This window comes from Centroberyx affinis, unplaced genomic scaffold (genome assembly GCF_046629955.1).
Source record: "Centroberyx affinis isolate AG114_WGS23_722 - 3 ecotype Tasmania unplaced genomic scaffold, CSIRO-AGI_Caff_v1 ptg000581l_1, whole genome shotgun sequence".
Taxonomy (NCBI): Eukaryota; Metazoa; Chordata; class Actinopteri; order Beryciformes; family Berycidae; genus Centroberyx; species Centroberyx affinis.
This window is the reverse complement of record NW_027279221.1, coordinates 171,885-195,000: the sequence shown is the minus strand read 5'-3', so window position 1 is coordinate 195,000 and position 23,116 is coordinate 171,885. Positions and strand designations below refer to the sequence as shown.

The window sequence follows — 23,116 nt, the reverse complement described above, 5'->3', positions numbered from 1 at the left end:
AGACAAATACATACATTTCCTCAAAGTGCTATCTGGTAAATGAGATAGTAGTGAATAGATACTGTTCTTCACTCTTTTTCATCACAGTTGTAGAGTGGCAGAGATGAAAATGAGCATTTGTTATTCCTACAGTTCAGTGAATTTGTGAACACAAACAACTCTCTTTCATACTTCTCTCAAACCTGCACAGCTCACAGTCCATTGGTTTTAATAGTCCAGCTTATACAAGATGTAAAATGTGTCTGCCTGTATATTTATTTGTATTGCATATTGCTTTCTGCATTGACATTACAGCAGTTTCCGTAAAGAAGCCTTGGATAAGATACACTATGGTACAGTATGGTTTAAAACATCAAATGGTTTATCTTCTCTCTCTCACTGTGTGTGTGTGTGTGTGGGTGTGTGTGTGTGTGCGTGTGTGTGTGCACGCACAGTTGGAGTGCGGCAGTTTTGGCCTCCTGATCCTCACATTCTTCCTGAGTTTTGTCTTCCTCTACTTCTGGAGCGAAGCTCAGAATGACTACAACGACTTTGACTGGTAGGTCACACACACACACACGTACACACCCGCACACACATGCTTATTACAGTGTATTCTTAGGAATATTTCAAGTCTGTATACATGAAGGAATGAACCACTGAACTTCATTCACAATATACAACATCGTTTGTATAGCTGTTGAGTGTACTGATCAGTGTGTTGCTGCGTTGTTCTTGTCTTCTCCAGGTTTAACTTTGGGACTCTGGGTTTCTGGTTCCCTTGGTCTCTGGTCCTGCTGGTCGTCGCTGCAGCTCTCTTCACATACATCGCCTTGCTACTGGTACAGCTCTCACATACAACCAGTTTAGTTTAGTTTAGTTTAATTACACAGTAATAAAATATAGAATCAAAGTGATAAAAACTGTTAAAATACCATAATAAACACATAGTAAAAAGAGATGACAATTAATTAATTCCTGCAGGTGATTTAAAAAAACAAAATCAAACGACTTATAAAAACAGACCTCTAGTATAGTCAAGGGTATGTGCAGGTATACAGACTCTACTTCTCTCTTTCTCTGGCCAATTATATTATATTCACCTATCAGCTGAGTTACTGAGGTCAGCAGTAGCCTCAAGGTTAGAGAAGGAGCCTTGTGGCTGGAAGGTTGCCAGTTCAAATCCCCAGCTGGGCTGGGAAAAATTGAGTGGGGAAAGTCGATGGGAAACACTCTGCCCTCTCTTTACAACTACTGTTGTGTGCCCTTGAGCAAGGCACTTGACCCTCCTGCTCCATTGGAGCAGCTCAGAGGACAGCAGTAGTAAACTGTGGTTGTCCCAGGTGGGAATGTGACGCAGGATGTTGTTAAAAAAAGAGCAGAGTCATACTCTGGAGTCATACTCTGGATGAATAAAGGTTTAAACCCTATGGTGGATACTTTGAGGACAGTATAGCCATGTTGTCCTCGACAGTATGTGACAATAAAGGATGTAATGAATTTCTAAATGTTGTACAGGTGCTGGCAGTGTGTCTGCTCTCTGAGGGACAGAGGCTGTACCTTCACTGGAGTCACAAGGTACCCACACACCTACACACACACACACACACACTCACAGTTCTTTGTATTCTTCTGTTTAACCTCTATAAATATGTCAGATTGTGGCCCTGTAGTGTTTCAGATCAGCATCTGGTAAATGTTTTCCTCTGTGTTAACGCTGTGATGTGTTTCCTTGTCCTCCTCCTCCTGTGGTTGTGTCAGATTGGCATCGTAGTGACGTTGGTGTTCTCCGTCACGGCCACCGCCATCCTGTCTGACCTCTGGAGCAAAGAATGGAAGACCCTCCTTCTCTCCCTGCAGGTTGGCTAACACTGATGTCAATCATAGACACACTAGCCAATCACAGGAGGGCATTTGCTGTGCGCGCTCAACTCAGAAAGTCAGTTACACTGAATAATAGTACTGCAAATTATTTTGTTAGTAACTTGTTAGCATTTTCCTCTAACATTTGATGGTGATGATGACCATTAATACTATGTACCATGGCCTGTATTCCACCTTCTATAATGCTACATTCAAATTTCCTAGCAACATATTAATGAAAAATAGCTTAATTATCTTTACAGCATCATGATTTCCAACATCGCTTTCTTTCTCTTTCTCTCTTTCTTATTCTCTGTCTCTCTCTCTCTCTCACTCTGTCTTTCTGTCTGTCTCTATGTCTCTCTCTTCCTCCCTTTATCTCTGATTGGCTAGGTGACGGCCCCCTTCCTCCATGTGGCTGCGGTCTCACTAATGACCCTCCTCTCCTGGCCAATAGCGCTGCACTTCTTCCGCATGAACAAGAGAGGTAAACAAGCTAATTCATTTTCATCTGTGTGAGCTTTGAACCCCTGTTAGTTTGGTTGAATGTCACTTTCTTTTAGATTTTAGCTTGAGACCCAAATTTGAGAATATTTTTCTCACCCCGAGCCCCAGTCTAAAATCTTGTAGTGCTGTAGAAAACATGCAGGCACTCGTGTCATGTGAGACGCACCAGAAATACAGCCATAACACATTAAATAACAGATTTAAAAGATTAAAAGATTTACACTTAAAATGAACGTATGCAATTCTCCCTCTGTAGACTAATTATTATAATGTAAAAAATACAAATTATTATTATCTAAAGCCTGTTCAGTCTGCTCACCCATATTGTAGGAAGTGCAGTATATTTGACTGATGGATCTCACTTCCTATTTGCCTCAGTCTAGACCTCCAAATAGCTTACTCAGGCCTTTTAGGACCTTTTGTAAATCAAAATACTGGATGTTTGGGTGTCAGAGAGATGGAGAGAGGGAGGAAGAGAGACAGGAAGAAATAGAAATCTAGTGATGAGTGCAGCCAACCTCCCATTGACGTAGCAGTAATAACTTTAAGCCAGTGGGGGCTGAAGGAGCTAATAGAGATGACGTATTGAGTAGCTGCTGGCAGGAGCTGAGGAGCTCGCTTATAAAAGCTTCAGGTGTGGAACTATCGAGCTGCTCCACCCACTGGGAGCGAAGCTGTTATGAAATCTAACATACCCCTCGATGACATGACGCACTGTCTGGCATGGATTATACAGCTGTAGACCTCTCTGCCCTCCCTCCTTCCCTCCCTCTCTCACCACTTCCTTTGAAACAGAAAATCAATGTCTCTCTTTCTCACTCAATTTTGCACTCCTCTCTCTCTCTGTCTCTCTCTCTCCCTGAGTTAGTTTCTGTTGCTCGCTTTCTCTCTGTCATATTCTTTCACTCTCTCTCTCTTTCTTACCTAGTCTGTGTGTGTCTCTCTTGTTCACTTTGCCCTCTCTGCTCTGTCCCTGTTCTCTCTCTCTCTCTCTCGCTCTCTCTTTCTCTCTCTCTCTCTCTTTCTTTCTTTTTACCTGCCTGTCTTTGGGCCGCCTTGATCTCCCTCACTCTTTTGTCTGTCACTCTCTCTCTCTCTCTCTCTCTCTCTCTCGCTCTCTCTCTTTCTCTCTCTCTCTCTCCCTCTGTCTTTGGGTCACCTTGATTTCGATCTCTTTTGTCTATCCGTCACCCTCTCTCTCTTTATCTCTTTCTCGCTCTCTGTCTCTCTCCCTCTCTCTGTGTATTTCATCATGTGTCTGTCTGTCTCTCTTCTCCTCCTTTGCACTGGGTCACTTTGAGCTCTCTCTCAGTCTTTCTGATCTCCATGGACACTGTGTCCCTGGTTGCCATGGTGATTCTGCATGTGGAGTGATGCTGAGTCATGGGTCTCTCCTGGTGAGAGATTAGAGAGAGAGAGAGAGAGACAGAGAGAGACAGAGAGGGTCTAATGGAACTATCCCTTGTCCTATTAGGGTGAGCGCCCATGTAGAACCTGGCTTGGATGTGAGAGGGAAGGAGTGTAGGATAAGAGTGAGGATGTTGTTTCATTGAACTTAAGGAAGAAAACACTTCAACACTACTGTTAAAAACAACTATTGGCAATGTACCTTACTTTTCTGGGCAATGTAGGAAATCACTAACTGAAGCAGAAGTGGGTACACCAAAAAAAAAAACTTACAACACTTCATCAAATCCTGGAATGTATCACACATCACAGATTGGTGATATATATAACGGTGTGAGAGCGTGCGAGGGGGGATTTTTCCTTTAATCCCACAACACCTCCAGAAGACTCAACAGTAAATTCTGGCTTCCCAGAAAACCCTTGTTACTTCCGTTCTCAATATTGATTAGGTCTTTAGTCATCTGCAACTCAGCTCTCCGCACTCAACCACCCACATACAAACAAACACACCAACAACAATAATGAAACTGAGTACACCAATGAGAGAGAACTCTCTTTCTTTCTTCTCTTTGCAGAGAGCACCTGTTGACATTCAGACCCCAGCAGGGTTTCTGTTTCTTCCTATTATCAGCCCTGTAACAGTTGGTCTATGTTACCAGGTGGCTTCACTAACCAACCAACATGCCAGCTGCCCATGTGGCTCTGCTGAATCATGCTGTGAGTCTCTCCCAGTGAGAGATATCAGTATGAAGGGAGACAAAAAGAGCCAAAGGGCACCTGTTGACATTTAGACCCCAGCACTGCTTCTGTTCTTTCCTAGTATCTTACAATAGTTGGGCCTATGATACCAGGCGGCTCGGCCAGCCGACCAGGCGACCAGGCGACCAGTCTGCTTGCTGCCCATATGGTTGTTGTTCTGCACCAGTCTACCATGTTGATCCTATTAGGAGAGATTTATATTAGCCTGACTACGCTCCAATTCCTTCTCTGGAACCATTGTATAACCCTTAAATTGAGCCAGATTGAGAGGTAGGGATGCATGTGTATGTGTGTATGCGTGTGTAGGTGTGTGCATGTCTGTGTGTAAACATGTGGGCTTATGTCCATGTGTGCTTGTGTGTGTGTACTGTTAATTATAACCCATGGCGTGATGTTGGCACATAATCTGTTTGAAGCCTCACTGTAGCTCTTCCAGTAAAACCTCAGTGAGGAACAGCCATAACCCAGATACTACAGGGATTCACTGTTTGCTGATAAACTTCATATGAGCCCAGCTTCAAACAGCCTCTTGCTAATGTTGACTGAGAACTGTGGGTCAGGCCCCAAAATGGGTTGTTAGCCTACTTCTGGTGGGACCTCAGTTGAATACAGCAGCAATATGGATTAACAAGCTCAGGTTCCAGGATGAGAGAGCTGGTTTCTGGACTGAGAAGACTAAAAACCCTGGATGTAGGGACAATAAATACTAACGTTTTTGAATCTGTTTGTCTGTGTCCCTCAGTGCGTCAGGTGGCCATCCTGGGTCTGTACCTGTCGGTGCTGTTCTCTCTCTACCTGGTTCCTCTGGGAATGTACTCCCCCTGCATTAAAGAGGCAGGGACGCTGGGTCCCGCCCCCATGCTCATCGGACACAGAGGAGCACCAATGGTAAGACTGGTCCCACGTCAGCTGGGCGGGGCTTAATTCTATTGAACTGACCTCAGTCCTGTGTTATCAGTATATTTCTGTCAAACCAATAGTTTTTGCAAAACAAAGTTACTATCAGCACCAACCATAGTAACTTCTACTAATGTGTACTGTGTCCTGCTTTCATTTGGGATGATTTGTGAGAGTTTTTTCTTTAAAAACAGCATAAAGTCTTTGATGTGCTTCAAGGCGGACTGCTAGTGACCTACTTAAGATGGCTGTGAGGGGAAATATAACGAAGCCAGTAGATAACGATCAACTTACATCTGATGGCTGCTATCATAATTTACATGACAGTGGTGTTAGAGTACACTGACTGTACAGAATATTTGGAGCACCTTCTTAATGTTGAATTGCGAGCCTATTTCACAATCCATGTCTCAGTTTTCTCAGGACTAAAACCCTCCTTTAACATGTTTCCTCCTCTTCATCTACATCTCCCCTTTATGACTGAAGTGGTGAACTCAGTAAGGGATGATAGTTTTCACTGCCAGTATTTTTCTTCTGGACCAGTGTGGAATTATCCACACTAGCAGTTGTTTTACATTTCAGTAATCACATGTGTCAAATGGCAGCATTTAAAAGAATGTGTGTGCATTTTTATGTTAAGACAAAAAAGTGTGAGGCAGCCTGATGGTGTTAACAGACTGTCCTGGTTCTGTTTGGGCAGATCGAGAGGCTTTTAGTCCGAGATGGAGCCAGAGAGCCAGGAGAAGCTCTGATTAAAGACCTGGCAGGGGAAAGTCCTGACTTGGCTCAGGCACAATGTTGATATCTTTGCAGCGAGTGTGTTTGTGTGTGAGTGTCATTCTGTGTGTGTACATGGCTCTGAATGTGTGTTTATCTCATTTTGTATGTGTGTGTGTACCTGTGTGTGTGTGTGTGTGTGTACCTGCGTGTGTGTGTGTGTGGGTGTGCAGCTTGCTCCAGAGAATACTGTGATGTCGTTTGAGAAGGCGGTGGAAGCTGGAGGAGAGGGGCTGGAGACTGACGTCACCATCAGGTAATCACACTGCCCCCCTCAGTGTGTGTGTGTGTGTGTGTGTGTGTGACACTGAGATAAATCACTCCCCAGTGCTGGGCTTCAGTGTGCGTTTGTACATGTTTACAACAGCAGCATCCAAAGACGTTTTCTGCCTTGCATCCCCACATCTATTCTGCATCTACCCTGCATCTACCCTGGATCTGTTCTGTATCTATCATCTACCCGCTATTAATACTGCAGTATCCACTGCAGCCTTTTTTTTCCAACTGCTGAGCTGGATAAGCATATTAGAACTGGTAGCTCTGGTTGCCAGATCATCCTCTTGTGCCCTCTGGGAGCTGAAAAGAACAAATTATGAATTTTCCAGTTGCTCTCTAAAATGATGCTGAAGCACAGCAAGCATGCGGTAAAATGAGGGACTGAGAAGATGGCTGCCTGTGTGTGTGTGTGTGTGTGTGTGTGTGTGTGTGTGTGTGTGTGACCTCTCTTTTGCCTACTACTGCTACTACTACTACTACTAGAACTAATATGACTACTACTACAGTATTGCTATTACTTCTAGGCCTACTACGACTATAAGGCTTACTACAACTACTATTACAACGGTACCACTACTACTAGGCCAACTACTACTAATACTACATCTGCTGCTACTACCACTACTAGGCTTACTACTACTAACACTACATCTGCTGCTACTACTACTAATACCTCATCTGCTGCTGCTGCCACTACTAGGCTTACTACTACTAATACTAGGCCTACATCTGCTGCTACTACTACGACTACTAATACTACATCTGCTGCTACATCTGTTGCTACTACTACTAATACTACATCTGCTGCTACTACTAGTTTTATAGTACTGTTTCCTACTACTACTACATTTTCTGTTAGCAGTCTAGAAAATGTTAAAAGAACGACAGAAACAGAACCAAATCTCAGTACATTTTTATTTTCCCAGCCTTATTCCTCAGTGGAACAGTTAAACAGAGCTGCTGTCCCGGGCCAGCAGTGAATCGCTGCCTCGTCCTCTGCCCCGGTGCTAATTATAGAGATCAGATGTTAGCATGCCTCCCCTCAGCGCTAAGGTGATTACTGCCACGCTAATCCAGTTAGCCGTTAGCGCTCCCATTAGCTCATGCCAGGTAGGTTATCATGCTAGCTATGGTTAGCGCTTAACCTCACCACAGGGGAATTAGCAGCACAGCAAGACTCAGTGTTAGCGGGTTAGCCTAATGCCGTGTTGCTGTGACCCTGGCAATACATGTGTGTGTGTGTCTGAATGAGTGTGGGATTTATGTGTGTGTGTGTGTGTGTGAGGTTTGCATGCTATCATGCTTACTTGGCAATTCCTGTGTAATTAAACCGGCAAGGATTTTTATGTGTGTGTGTGTGTGTGCAGCTGACTCCAGAGAACACTGATGTCATCTGTGTGATTAATTGAGGTGACAGACTTATTGAGATTGTGTGTGTGTATATGTATACATGCAGTATGTGTGTGTGTGTGTGTTAATGAGTGTGAGATAAATGACTTTATGAAAGCCCAACTTAATTTGATTGCTGCTATTTTCTGCACAGTGAACAGAGCTTTGAGGAATTAAATGTTTACTGACTTTAATAATCTCCTCTCCTCTCCTCTCCTCTCCTCTCCTCTCTTCTTGCCCTTTCTCTTTCCCCTCTTTTTTCACTTCTGCACTCATCTTCACTCCTCACTCTTTCTTTCTATCCCCCATCTCTCTCTCTCTCTCTCTCGCTCTCTCTCTCCCTCCCTCTCTGTAGTTATGATGGTGTTCCCTTCCTGATGCATGACTCCACTCTGAGGAGAACCACTAATGTCGCCGAGGTTTTCCCAAACCGAACGCACACCGATGCCTCCATGTTCACCTGGGCCGAGCTGCAGCAGCTCAACGCCGGGGACTGGTTCCTATCGGTGAGACACACACACACACACACACACACGTACACACACACACACACACACACACACCAGGTTTCCACTAGCTAAATTTAGCATATGGTTTGGTTTGCTGAAATAATGCAACACTGTTTCTTCACTGAAGTGTGAAATTCAGACTGCAGGGAGAATAAGAGATTTTAGGCTCAGTACTTTACAGTGCTTCAAGGTGCCACAAGCACACACACACACACACACACACTCTAACTCAACATTCAAATGATCTTACCTAGAGATGCCAGGATATGGTGAGCTGGCACCTTGGCAAGAGATTTAGACAGGATTTGTACCAAAACAACAAAAAATGAAAACGTAGTGAATGCCTAATGAAAACTATGGGCTTATGTAACCAAGATCTAACCTTTTTGCTATGATATAACCACAGGGATAAACCACATCTGGATCACAAACACACTTATGAATTACAAATTGAATTGTTACTTCTCAACACAACATATCATCGCTGTCAGGTGAAAACCTTGTCTGTCCACAATGTCAACTTTTCATGAACTAAGAAAAACAGCCTTGTTTTTAGCTTGATGACAATGCATTGTTGACATTATCCAATGGGTTTTGAAAGTGTTTCTTCAGCCCAAGAGGTCGAGAGAATTTTCTCAACCCATACAGGAGCATGTAGTCCTTCAGTTTAAGTGAAAACATGTAAATCAGCAAAATTGTCACAAGTCACAAGGCTTTCACCTGACAACAGTGATATATTAATAAAAACATAGATTGGGTCAGTTAGGTGGTTACTGAAATAATGATGTCATGTTGAAAAGTAATGTGCACTGAAATGCATTGAAAGTACAGGAATTAATGCATTAATCCATTGAAAATGACACATCCTTCATGCAGAGTGTGGAATAGAAATAAATATTAAAACTCAGAATGACTAAGCATCCTATTCTGTACTTTACTTTCTCTCATCTATTGTCTCTTTCTCCACATCCCTCTGTTACCCCCCTTTACCCACCTTATAGAGGGATCCATTCACCATGGGGTCCTCCCTGTCCGAGGTGGACCGCTCCCAGGCCCAGAACCAGTCTGTTCCCTCCCTGGCCCAGTTCCTGGAGGTGGCGGCCCGTAACGGCAGGCTGGTGCTGTTTGACCTGCGCAGGCCACCGTACGGACACCCCTACAGTCAGTCATACATCAACACCACCCTGCAGGTGGTGCAGGCCCACATCAACTCCTCACAGGTAACTGTAGGGCTTGTGTGTGGGCGTATGTGAAGAATTATGTTCTAATATGAGATATCCTTTGCTGTTGTTGTGTGAAGACCTTGTAACTGTGGTCATTTTCATGTTTTCACTTAAACTGAAGGATTACATGCTCCTCTTGGGGTTGAGCAAATACTAGTCTTATGAGACTCTTTCAAAACCCATTGGATAAACTAAAAAATACATTGTTACCAAGCTAAAAACAAGGCTGTTTTTCTTCCTGAAGTTCTTGAAAAGTTTAGATTTTTGGATCTTTGTTTTATTTTTGTTTTTGACTCGCAAGTCACTAAGTCACAATATTTATTTCAATATTTGTAAGCAAACCATTATATTGTTTATTGCTTATTGTAATCTGCTCGGTTTTATTCTCTCACTCGCTCACACATCTACAAGCTACTGAGGAGTTAAACATGGTCATGCAACACCGAATATTTCCCCGGCACCTGCCCCTATGACTTGTGACTTACTTGACTTGAGGAGGTGTGACTTGGTCCCATCTCTGGCATCTACCCTTGCTCTACAAATTTACCTCCAGGACCATCAGTGTACATCATATTGGATTTTCCACCGTTTTCAGTTTCTTTGAGAACAATTTTCCCCCTAGTGGCTTTTTCATTTATATAAGGGTGACTGTAGGCATTCCTGGATGTGTGTTACGTTTATGTATGTATACTTTTATGTACATGTATGCGTTGTGTCTGTTCGTGTGTGTTTATGTACTTGTGTGTGTGTGTGTGTCTGCAGGTGCTGTGGCTGCCGGCCGAGGACAGGGAGGTAGTCCAGACTTTTGACCCTGAGCTGCAGCAAACCTCCGGAGAGAAAGCCTCCATACAGGAACTAACAGACAGTCACATCAGCAGACTGAACCTGCACTACAGCACCATGTCACAGCAACAGATCAGGTACACACACACACACACACACACACACACACACACACACACACACACACACACACAATCATTTATCAAGACAGACATAAACGACAGATGTAATCAAAAGATTTCAGGCCTTCTTCAGATACAAGGATCCGTGCGCACTCGTATCTATACAGTATACACACGTTACTTAAACACACACATACACTCAGACAGACAATCACATAAACACACCCATGTACACATAACACACACACACACACACACACACACACTCATTCATACCTCCTGAGAGAGACCATTGACATTTCACACAGTGAGCTTTTGACGGTGTCTCATCTGTGTGTTTGTGTGTGTGTGTAGTTATGTAAGTCAGGGTACAGATGGCAGCCATGTCCTCAGTGACTCCGACTCTCTGTTTGAAGAACAACCCCAGGGAAAAGAGAGGAGGATGAGGAGGAGGAGAGGAAGGGGGGTGAGAGAGAGAGAGAGAGAGAGAGAGAGAGAGAGAGAGGGAGATGAGAAGTTGAGAGGAGAAAGGAGAGAGACAGGAGAGAGAGGAGGATAGACAGGAGAGATTTGGAGGAGAGAGAGAAGAGAGGAGGCAGGAGAAACTGAAGAGGAAGGCATTTAGGAAAGGAGAGGTGGATTGATAGGAGTGATAGGGAGGAGAGAAGAGGTGAGGAGAAATAGATCCTTTACAAACATGGCTGGCATACTTCCACCTCGTCTTTGCGTACCCTAACCCTAACCTTAACTCACAGCTGTTGTCATTGACATATCTTTCTCTTTCTGTTGTCAGACAACTGCTCAACTATAAAAATGTGATTTTGGGGCACAAAATGCTAATTGGCTAACGGTAATTTCTGGGCTGTTGACGTTTTGTGACCCTCAATCAAATGACACTGTGTTGAAACACAAAATACATCACAGACAGAGTTGGAGGTGACAGAAAGTTGGCTTTTTAACATTGCTGGCAATGGTGAGAACCGATCTATACCCTACTAAGATGAAGCGGAAGTATATCAGCCATGTTTGTGAAAGAGTCTGTAGAGGAGGAGGTGAAGACAGATTGGAGAGAGGAGAGAACTGAGAGGAGCAGATGTAGAAAAAGGAGGTGAGACAGAGTGGAAGAGGGATAAAAGAGGCTGAGGAAGAGAGCAGCGTGGGAGAAAAGAGGGGGCAGTAATAGGAGAGACAGAGAGAATCGCTGCTGACTCCCAGATGGTGGGGTGACTCACACTGACAGTTCGTTTTTAGTGCAACTTTTCACACAGTGAGTTAAAATTGGTCTTTCTGTGCTGTTGATTCATCTTCAGTGTAATATCACGGCAAAAGATGAAAATGTCAGCTTTTGATTCCACTTGGTCTGTTTGTCTCCAAGTACAGATGTCTAGTTGGATGAATCATGTTGCGTGTGCAGTAACACTTAATTTGAAGTTGTGCTCACAAGGCACCATAAGTACATTATAAGCACATTGTGAGTGCATAATTATTATAATAAGAGTTGATGTGTATAAACTTTGGGGGATTAAATACATTATGGAGCAACTGTACAGTGAATGGCATGATATTAAATTGAGTGTAATTTTTTTTTAAGTTTGTCTGACGATTATATTGTAAGAAAAGTTTATGTGAGCTTCTAAAGGACTGACAATTTTCCAACCTAGTTAAACAATATAAATCTCTTCTCTTCTCTTCTCTTCTCTTCTCTTCTCTTCTCTTCTCTTCTCTTCTCCTCTCTTCTCTTCTCCTCATAATTCATTGATGTCCAAGTTAAATCATTTGACAAAACAATGACAACAGGGGAAACAAGACCATTGCTAACTCACTGTCCCAGTATACTTTTGATAATTACAAGTGAAGACGTAAAATGGTTCTTAAGTCGCAGGATGTTTGTTTTGCCATTGTCACTGGCCGCTGTGATGTTTTTCCTTTCGTTATCATTGTCTACCTGTGTCACATAGATTCAAGTCAGCTCAAATCAAATTCATTTCATACCCTAACCCAAAGTGCTGTACAAACATTATTTAAAAAGAACAACAAAAAAGAGACATAAAAACAGTTGAAAGTGTAAAATGTATTTGCAGAAAACAGTATATTAGAAAGCATAAGTATAGAATATGGTTAAAAGAACTGCAGGAATCAATCAAATGCAGGAGTAAAAGTGTGTGTTTTGAACATTCTCTGAAAACAATCTAGAGATTCAGTGTGTTTCTGTTCCAGAGGCTAAACACCGCCCCTCCCAGATGTTTTGTTTCTCGCTATAGGGACGGATAAAAGTCCAACAGCAGCCACATGATGGAAGAAATCTGCTTGAGGTGGCAGGCCGTTAGGAGATTTAAAAACCAATAGAATAATTTTAAAATTGACGTATTACGATCTCTTGGCTTAATACAATCTCTTTTTCCTCGACCCTGTGTTTTCTACTGTGCACTATGTTGGAACAGTTGTTTATCGATATTTCAGCTGTTGTCTGTGGGGCAGTAAATGTTAATATGGTCACTTCCAAGAGGAACAGAGCTGTCATGAAGAAAACAATAATCAACTGACATGGACTGGGACACACACACACACACACACACACACACACACACACACACACACACACAGACCTCTAGTTGTATAATCTCTTAAGTATAATTGCCACTCAGCTCTGCACTTCCTCTTAATGGGAAATCAATGTCTTTTTCTCTTTCTGTCTCTCTCCCTAAATCTCTCTCTCTCTCCCTCCTTCTCTCTCTCTCCCTCCTTCTGTCTCTCTCTCTTTCTCTCTCTCTCTCTCCCTCTCTCTCTCTCTCTCTCTCTCTCTCTCTCTCTCTCCCTCCCAGCATGTTTACCCCAGCAGATGATCATTAGACTTTCAAAGGACACTTTCATCTCAACTCAGAAACTGAAATTCAGAAAGAGTCAGAGATACCAATGTGTGTGTGTGTGTGTGTGTGTGTGTGTGTATGCAATGTCTTTAACGTTGCTGCCGTTTTTATGAATTTCAGTATGCCAATTATGCCAATTGCTGTCTCTCTCTCACTTCCTCCATCCCCCTCTCCATCCGTTCATCCTTCTCTCACCCAAACAATTCCCTCTCTCTCTCTCTCTCTCTCTCTCTCGTCTCTCTCTCTCCATCTCCCCCTCCCTCTCTCTCCATCCTTTTCTGCTTCCATTCCTCCCCTCTCCCCCGCCCCTTCTTTCCTTCTCCCTTTCTTTTCCTCCCTACCCATTCCTCCTCTTCCCCCTCCTTCTTCATTCTGCCTCCTTCCCTTGCTCCCTCTCTCCTTCCCTCTCTCTCTCCCCTCTTCCCTCCATTCTCCCTCTCTCCTCACCCTTCCCTCCCACTTCCTCCTTCTCCCTCGTCTCCTGCCCTCCTCTACCTGTTTTTTACCCTCCCTCCTCCTTTTCTCCCTCTCTAACCCTTCCCCTTCTCCCCCCGCTGTCCCTCTCTTTTTTCCTCGCTTCTTCCCCTTGCCCCCCTCCCTCCCTCTTTTTCTCCTTCCTTCCCTCCCTCTCTCCTTCTCCTCCCATCCTCCCCTTCCCTTGCTCCCTCCCACTCTTTCCGTCCCTCTTTCCTTCCCTTCCCCTCCCTTCTTCTTACACTCTCCCTCTTTTCCTCCCTTATCCTTCTTCCCCTTCCCTTCAACCACCGCCCTCCCCACCACTGCGTCTTTGTTTCCTTTCCTCCCTCCCTCTCCTCCTCCCTCCCTCCCTCCCTCTCTCTACAGTAAGTACTGGTCGGTGAACATCAGCACCAACCTGTATGTGATCAGCCAGCCGTGGCTCTACTCTCTGGCCTGGTGTGCCGGAGCTCAGTCCGTCACCACCAACTCCATCCACGTCCTGTCCAACCTCAGCAGGCCGCTCTTTCTCATGGTGAGCACACACAGCTTTCCTCTTGCTGTCAGTAATATGAAGACATACTTGTAAGGTATCCTCGCTGGTATATTTACTACTATCCTAAATAAGTCTGTTCATTAGGGCTGCATGACAAATGAGATTGCAATTATTTTGACAATATTGCAATTGCGGTACAGCACACAGACAGGTTTTAGATTTTTCAGCAAACCAGAAACGTTTTTGATCAATAACTAGTTGCTGTTGCTTAAGATTTGCTGTGTTTGAATACAATGAAAGTTTTTTTTTTTACAATGTGCAATTTAATTTATAGCCTCATATTGGGCTCAACACCAGAATACAATGTTTAGGATCCATTTTGAGCACCCACTACTATTCATACTTCAATAAGGATTAGTTTAGTTGGAAATAAAACAGAAGTGAAGTGATAAAATGCAATGACATCAAGGAGCAGAACTTTTGCACACCTGCAGATCGACAGGTGTGTAGGACAAGACCATGGGCCGACTGTAGTAGACCACAGGACTCCCGCACACTGTCTACTTCACTTGCAATTAGAAAAGATTTATTGGGAACAACGTTTCGGTACACAGACCTTCATCAGGTTATTTTTATAACTAACTGTGTGCCGAAACGTTGTTCCCAATAAATCTTTTCTAATTGCATTGAAGTAGACAGTGTGCGGGAGTCCTTTGTTCTACTAAAATGCAATGACAAAAAGAAGCAAGACTAAGAGCCTAACAGCCCCACAACGTTACATTTTGTGGAAGCATCCCTACCGGGAATCGAGCTCAGGTCTCCTGATTGAAAGTCTGCAGTCTAACTCCCTGCGGCACACTTTAACCCACGTGACCAAAGGTGGTGAACAGAGTGAACGAACGACAATACGATCTATAGAGCCCTTGCTGTCACAGGGCTAAAAACACAGAAAAAAATAATTTGCTCAGGTGAGATACAAAAACCCCAAAGGGGCTTTGCAAATAGAAGTGTTTCTGAAGGTGAATGTGTGAAAATGTAGGCATTCGTTGATGACTCACAGTGAGTGAGCAGGTAGGAGATTCAGTCTTGCTCAAGAAACACTCAAGAAACACTTCAACAGATCACATAGTTCCTTTTGGTCTCTCTCTAACCACTAGGCCACCCTGTTGCCCTGTGTAAATTAAAATTACTTTAATTACGGTTATAATAAGAATGTCCATGTTCAAGTTCAAGACTTAATTGTCACTAATGGGTAAATTGATATTCATGTTCATATTCCCCTTGTCTGTTTTAACTTTCCTGTTTTAACTTCATTTGAACAGTCTCAGAAATGCAAACATCAATTTCTCTCTCTCTCTGTCTGTCTCTCTCTTCTCTCTCTCTGTCTGTCTCCCTCTCTCTCCCTCTCTCTCTCTCTCCAGACTCCAGAGGAATATAGTTTGATGTGGATTCTGACTGATGCAGTATCTGCCTTCCTCATCATCGCCGTTTTCATATTCCACTGGTGGGTGGACACACACACACACACACACACACACACACACACACATAGCTGCTGCCGTCATAATTACCTTCCCCAGATCTCCCCTGGTAATAGTAGCGTCTGGTGTGTGGGGGGGGGATTGAGTGTGTGTGTGTGCTGTGCCGAGCTGAGTCATTCTGGCTGCTGATGAGGTTTTATTATCACTGCTGTAATCTGGGATGTCAGTTGGCCATGTGAGGGGGGGATAAATTATCAATTTAAGGATGGAAAAATGTGTGTGAGAGAGAGAGAGAGAAAGAAACAGAGACTGAGAGAAAATGAGAGCAAGAGTGTGAATAAGAGAGAGAGACAGTGAGTTAGTGTGTGTATATGAAAGAGAAAGAACTAAAAAGCGGTTAAGTATGAGCAAGAGACTAAGTATGAGAGACAATGAGTGTGTTAACATGCACATTAATATTCTGTTTATATTCAGGATATTCAAATATTCCATATCCTTCCACACCATATCCTCTTCATAATAACCCGGATAAGCTCATTTCCCGAATTTCTTGAAAAAATTGAATATGCTATCTGGGATGTGCCGATATCAACCGGTATATTCTGGCATGTAAACAACTGAAGCTCAAGAACTGCAGAGCTTCAATTCCCTACGGCTCAATGCACGCCTTTATCTTAATATAAATCAGTGAAATAAAGAGAAATAAAGTTGGATGTTTACTCACTAATTAAATCAGAAAATAAATGGCTATGATGTTTAATTTAAAATGGATGTTGCATTGATGGTGCATTTTTCAAAGTGACAAATAAAATGTTACTCTCAGAAAACACATCATTATAACTCTCGTGTAATTACGAAAACACGCTCCACTAGCGACACAGTACTTGCAACAAAACCAAAAACATAGATGCCGCTCCTCTCCACTGTCAAGTCCAAACAACGTGCCAAAGAGTACAACATTATCACTTTAGCCAGGATGAGACTCATATTCAGAATATTAATGTGCATGTAAACACACTCAAAGAGACAGAGAATGAGAAAGAAAGAGCTAGAGTGACTGTGAGACACCTGTGTGTGTGTGTGTGTGTGTGTGTGTGCGTGAGATGTGACCCTTCCTGCAACCCAGCTGAGGACTCAGGCTCTTCACCCCTGAGAATTAAACAAACCTTTTCCATGACCCTGCTGTCATTTTATTTTTATGTTATTTGTTGATTTTACGCCATCTGTCTAGTCCAGTGTCTCTCTTCTTCCTCTGCGCCTGGACCTCAGTCGTCAGGCACCTGGGTCCCCTCACACACACACACACACACACACACACACACACACACACACACACACATACACGTCTGCATACACACTTAGTACACACATCAAAGCAGCTACAGTGGTACCTCTGACAGTCTCAAAGCACTTTAGGAAACACAAAGACACGTACACACGCACCTGGTTATTTTCTGCTGCTCTGATCTCTGAGTGTGTTTTTGTGTGTGTGTGTGTGTGTGTGTGTGTGTGTGTGTGTGTGTGTGCCACAGGTGGAGAGAGAGAGGCCTGCCCTTCTGGTCGGGAAGCCGCCAGACACACGAGAACGGACCTTACAGCAAGTTCAGGACTGGTAGGAGGACAATTTTCCTCTCTCCACTCTTTGTTCATGCTCCCTTGCATGTGCACACAGATGTAGTCGATGTTGAAGTCTCATTTTCTACTGCATGCTTGCTGAACTACTGCTGCATTTATACTCAATCCACAAGAGGAATTATCAGTAGAAATCAACTTTTGCTCTTTTTTCGGGCCGTGGAATTTTATAAGGAATGTTGCAGTGACTAGTTGCTTGATTATTGAAGTAATAATAATCAGCAAAATAATCAGCAAAATTTTCATATGAATAAATTTTTTTTTGCTACTCTCTATTGCTTGATACAGCACAATAGTGATTCAATAATGATTACCAGTTCATGAAAACGTTTTCATTTTCTGCTCTGAACACTCAGTTTCTAGTAGCGCTTTCCTGGGAAAAATTGTCTGGCACACAGGAAGTGACGCGTTTTACATTTCTGGCAGCAGCAACAGTGTTTTTGTTTGGAATAAATAGAAGAAGAAGAACTGGGTAGTTAGCATGTGCAGCGATAGCTACCATGGCTGAACAGACAGAGAAAAGAGAAACTCAAACTTCATCAACAGAAAATCCAAGCTCCGCCCACACTGTCTGATTGACAGGTGATCTGTGGGAAGTGCAGCGCAGAAACACCACAGCAATGAGGCTGAGCAACAAAGATGGAGACTAAATTTAAAAAATGAGGAACTTATGAAAAGGGACTTCTGCAATGGCTACCGCTGTATGTAATCCTTATCTGTGTATCTGTGCATCTGCTCTGTATTTGTGCATTTACATAGAATAAGAATGGATTGAAGGGACACTTCCTGGTGTAGCATGGGGGAGAGGTTAGAGAGAGAGAGAGAGAGAGAGAGAGAGGAAGCGAGGAGTGGTAAGGAGGGGAAGGGATAAGGAGAGAGAGAAGAGGAGGGAGGAGAAGGCAGCAGGCTAGAGAAGAGGAGGGAGAGAAGTAAGGATGGAGGGAGGGAGAGAAGAGGAGATGGAAAAAGGGAGGGTGGGGGGGAAAAGAGAAGAAGACGTGGAGAGGGAGATATGGACAGAGAGAGGAAAGAAGAAGAAAAGAGGGAGAGAGAGAGGGAAGGACAAAAATAATGAGAAAGGGGGAGATGAAAAGAGGGAAGGGTTGGGGGAGGTAAGATGTCGACTGTAGAGTTTTGAAATTGCTGTCATGGAAATAAAACAAATGTATGTTGGTATGTTCAACACAGCTGCCACTGAATTGTTCAGCCGTTTGATGCCATCACCATGACAACACATCAGCACTCAGAGTTTTTTTGAGGGTTTTTGAGTCTTTTGACCAAAGCTTGTTTCCATGACAACACCATCAAACACACTATGGAAGCCATCTTGGTGTACCAGTCACTCAAAAAAATGAAAAAGACTGTTTTGAAAAGGAATTCCCTTTCCATCCAATACAGGCCTTGTCTCCATCAGCTCTGTTCTGCCCGGCTGTGGCTAGCCAGGGTGTGGTTTGGTTTGGGTTGAGTCTCCATTGATTAGCCAGATCATTTGAATTTGATAATAATCAGTATGTCTTGTGCACTTTGTACTATCACTTAATTTCAGAACAGTGAGACAGATCACAGAAAGTGACAATTCCATTAGTATTTTGTCCCATTTTTTATTATTTTGCGAAATAGATATATATTTCACACTGTCATGTTAATTATTAAAACTGAATGCGGAGCTGAACCTCTCTCTGAATCAACAATATGGAATGTGGTTCGGTCAGATCTGGCCAGCAGACGGCACAGCTAAACCCTGACCAGAGGAGACAAGGCTTTATTCTATGATTTCCAGCTCTGCATGCTATAATCCCCTGCCGTCTTTGTGTGTCTGTGTGTGTGTGTGTACTTGTGTGTGTGTGTGTGTGTGTGTGTGTGTGTGTGTCAGACTCTTCAGAGGTCATCTGTGTTCGCTGGAGCCCCCTCCACTCTGCCTCCCCCACTGGGACCCTCGTCTCTCTCCCCCTGGTCTTCAACCCATGAACCCCTGCATGTCACCCTGCATGTCAACCCTTCAGGATCCCTGTATGAGCTCCCCACAAACCCCATATGAATCCCATACGAACCTTGTTAGAACCTCACATGAAGCCCCTATGACCCCTGTAGTAAAGTGGCATGAGCCCTCTATGAATCCCTTATGAAGCCTCATGAGATCCAAACAAGCCTTGTATGAATCCTGTAGGATTTTCATATGAGCCCAAGAAAATCCCCAGGAGACGCATAACAGCCATTTTCAGGCCAAGTGTGGACAAACATCAATGTGATCTCCTAAAATCTGACCAAAGCCCTTTTATACAGCTCATAGTCTCTGCCAAAAAATCTGATCAGTCATTCCAGCCATGCTGATGATTCCCATAATGCGAGCCGTTGCTAAGGCAACTCTTGTGGTTACCAGGGAGTCAGTTAGCAGTCTTTCTTGCTTTCTCCTATTTTTTTATTCTTATGTATTTATACTGCATTGGAGAAAACCTTTCAGTCAATACACACACATTGGTAACAGTTGTACAAAAGCCAGAATAACTTTGAGGATGTTCTTATTGTGATTATGGGTAATTTGGTGATGCTGACGGTACGTGGCTTGTACCTGTTACAATGCTTTTGTACCCATTATCACAAGGAAGAATGGGTTCTTGGGTAATGCTGATATTACAAACCCTTATGTGAATGCAATCATATGCTAATCATTTAAACCTGGAACACCATATGAGTTTTATACAAAGAGCTATATTTGATTTATTTATTTAATAGGGACAGTGCATATTAATGTTAATATTCATTATTTAAAACCAAATGTAAATATGCCAGATTTAGCCACTAGGCTAATTTACATCTGTTGTCCCTTGGCAGGTGATGTCACAGTTAAAATACATATCACAGTTTAATGAATCTACATTAAATAATTATAGTATAACCTATTAAAAAGATAGGAGGGAAAAAATGGGGAGGAAAAAAAATCAACACCCATCATAACCACTCAAATTAGTTCACAGTACAAAACAGCACATAGTACCTAAAACTCACTCTGCACAGTAAATAAGAGGCCTGCATATACATATAATAAGAGTCCTTTAAGCGGCCTGCATGAACTCTGTATAAACCCCATATGAATAAACCATATTCTGCCTGTAGGAAGTCCACATGCGCCTGTGAATCCTGGACCAAACTCAGCACTCACATGCCCCTTCTCTTTATCCCTGCCTCCTTGAATTTATCCATGCATGGCTGTCTTACTGTGTTTCCACCTCCCATACATGGGCAGCTGGTTGAATTTGAGTATACCCTTTATGATCTATGCATGGCCACCCGGCTGTATTTCCACTTCCCACGTATGCCTCTCGTGCATGAAAACCCCTCTAGCTTGTGCTCTTTCCTCCTATGACCTCAGTGTCTACAATACCCACAATGCCCCTTGTCCTGTGAGGATATAAACTCTGAACTGTGTTTGACCGTTGCCCCCTTCTCCCTTGCAGAGCTGAGCGATGTGTGGTCCATCTCCAGCGTCAACGTCCGGCCGGACCTACGGAGCACGCCCAGTTCACCCAGTACGCCTCACCTGCCCACCATCACAGAGGAGTGACCGGGAGCCAGAGAGAGAGAGAGAGAGAGAGAGAGAGAGAGAGAGAGAGAGACAGGGGAAAGGAGAGAGAGAGAGGAGCAAGGAAGAAAGGTACAGGCAGACAAATAGAGCAGAATGATTGAGAGTGACGGAGAGTTTATATGTGTATAGAAAGAGATAAGAGCTAAAGGATCAGAGAGGGAGTGGACACAGGTCTGTAAATGTCAAGAGAAGAGAGAAAAGTTGAATGCTACAAACGTGTACAAACCAGGAGAGCGTGAATGTGACCGAGAACAGAATAGAAAAGTGGACAGGATGAGAAAGAGACAGCAAGCTCTCTAGTCATTCTCTACTCCCTCTCTCTCCATCCTTTCCTCAGCCTGAGGAAACTGAGCTGCTAAACCAAGCCTCATCAGGGACGGAGCATAAGGATTCTGGGTACTAGCCCGGTAGTACTGTTTGGTTGCCATTTCCACACTATGTCTCTTAGATGCCATTCAAATTCTGGGCAGTGAGGACAGTTTAGCACGAGCCCAGAATAGAAACGTAGTAGCCACATGCTGGCATGCTAGTGAAGTTTCCATCCCTGGTTATCATTAATAGCACCAGCTGAGCTCAACAACACGGGGAGATTCAAAGATACCAAACTTCACAAGACAAAGAAGAAAAAGACAGTGAAGACAGTATGTGGGGAGAAAGAGAGAAATACATACTGTTATAGTAGTGCAGGAGTCGGTCTCACTCATTCCAGTTGAGATAAACCAAATCCTTGCTAGAGGGATGCAAAATGGCTGCCGCAAAATGGCACAGAGCGGAGTTAAGGCATTGAGTGAAAGCCAAAGGTTTTTCCAAGTCGTTACCTGAGATTCTCCTGGATCGAACATCCAGCTCATTCACGCCCCCGGTGGTGAAAACTGGAACTTCAGAGCAGGAGGCGTCCGGCGACCAGGAGGAAACAAAAGAGACTGTTGAGTATCTCCCGTACGATCTATATTTTTGTTTTCGGCTGTACAGACATCAGCTGCTTTAGAGAAAACCTTGAACCATGTCTTAAGCTTTCTCTCTGTGTGTCTGTGAGTTGTTGGATGCAGTGTACAAGGCCTGGACTGTGCACTGTCGGACTGACTGAATGAATGTAAACCTGAGGCTCGAGGAGGTTTTAATTGTTAGACGCTATTTATGTTTGTATTTCAGTGAATGTATTATCAAGCAGGGCCGCGTTTCTCAAAAGCATGTGAGTGAGAAGGTTGTTTTTGTTGCTTCTTGCACCACAGACAGATGATGTTGTAGCTGAGGGTCACAGGCCTCAGACCGTCGGCCCTCTGCTCACCAGCTCCACACAGACACAGAAGATCAATACATGCTGTCTTGTGTGTTTTGAGGAGTGTTACTCTCAGCTGTTGGAGTGGAGGCATTTCAATTTGGCTGTGACTGTGTGCCAACTGTGGTATCAGCTGCTTTACATAACGAAAAGAAAAAAGATGCTTTTGAGAAACCAGACCTTGTACTGTTTTTGCATGGCAGCTTCTTCTTCTGCTACTGCAAACATGCGCGCACAGTGCTACTTCGGTCTGTCTGGAACTGTGATTTCAGGCTTGATATCTAGAATATGTTTTCCTAATTTATACTGTGATTTCAGGCTTGATATCTAGAATATGTTTTCCTAATTTATACTGTGATTTCAGGCTTGAAATCTGGAATATGTTGTCCTAATTTATACTGTGATTTCAGATTTGAAATCCAGAATATGTAGTCCAAATCTATATTGTGATTTCACGTTTGAAATCCACAAATTTCGTGTCCTAGATCCTCTGAGGTGTTTTGCTGGCTTGCTGTACAGTGTTTGGGCAGATGTAGAGAAAAGAGCCATTAAGAGAGAGACTCTGGCTTTGTTTTCACTGGTCAGAAACAGAATCACTTTATTCACCAAGCACAGTAAAAGTGCAGGAATTTGTCACGATGATATCGGTGCAGAGACATATCAGCAACTTAAACAGTATGACAGTAGATGCTGCTACACATGTCACTGGGACCAAGGGACCTCACATACAGTGCAAAGAGGCAATGCAGTGAAATGCAAATTATACTTTACATTCATTTAACATTCAGAATTCATTCACATATGGTTTTACTCAACTAGGCTGACATTCAA

General features: G+C 43.4%; 1 protein-coding gene across 1 annotated transcript in view; it reads left to right on the top strand.

Annotated features, from left to right (window-relative positions):
- Positions 1-20,985, top strand: part of LOC139643307 (glycerophosphodiester phosphodiesterase domain-containing protein 5-like) — a gene marked incomplete at its 5' end in the record, with an annotated part of 22,609 nt that extends 1,624 nt beyond the window's left edge. The window contains 14 exons of the mRNA XM_071518421.1: positions 435-538; positions 728-821; positions 1,498-1,557; positions 1,741-1,839; positions 2,236-2,329; positions 5,258-5,403; positions 6,363-6,445; positions 8,210-8,360; positions 9,365-9,583; positions 10,349-10,506; positions 14,202-14,349; positions 15,732-15,814; positions 17,324-17,403; positions 20,879-20,985. Of these exons, the coding sequence (XP_071374522.1) occupies positions 435-538; positions 728-821; positions 1,498-1,557; positions 1,741-1,839; positions 2,236-2,329; positions 5,258-5,403; positions 6,363-6,445; positions 8,210-8,360; positions 9,365-9,583; positions 10,349-10,506; positions 14,202-14,349; positions 15,732-15,814; positions 17,324-17,403; positions 20,879-20,985 (1,626 nt within the window). The remainder of the gene's footprint in view (positions 1-434; positions 539-727; positions 822-1,497; positions 1,558-1,740; positions 1,840-2,235; positions 2,330-5,257; positions 5,404-6,362; positions 6,446-8,209; positions 8,361-9,364; positions 9,584-10,348; positions 10,507-14,201; positions 14,350-15,731; positions 15,815-17,323; positions 17,404-20,878) is intronic.
- Positions 20,986-23,116: the final 2,131 nt, after the last annotated feature.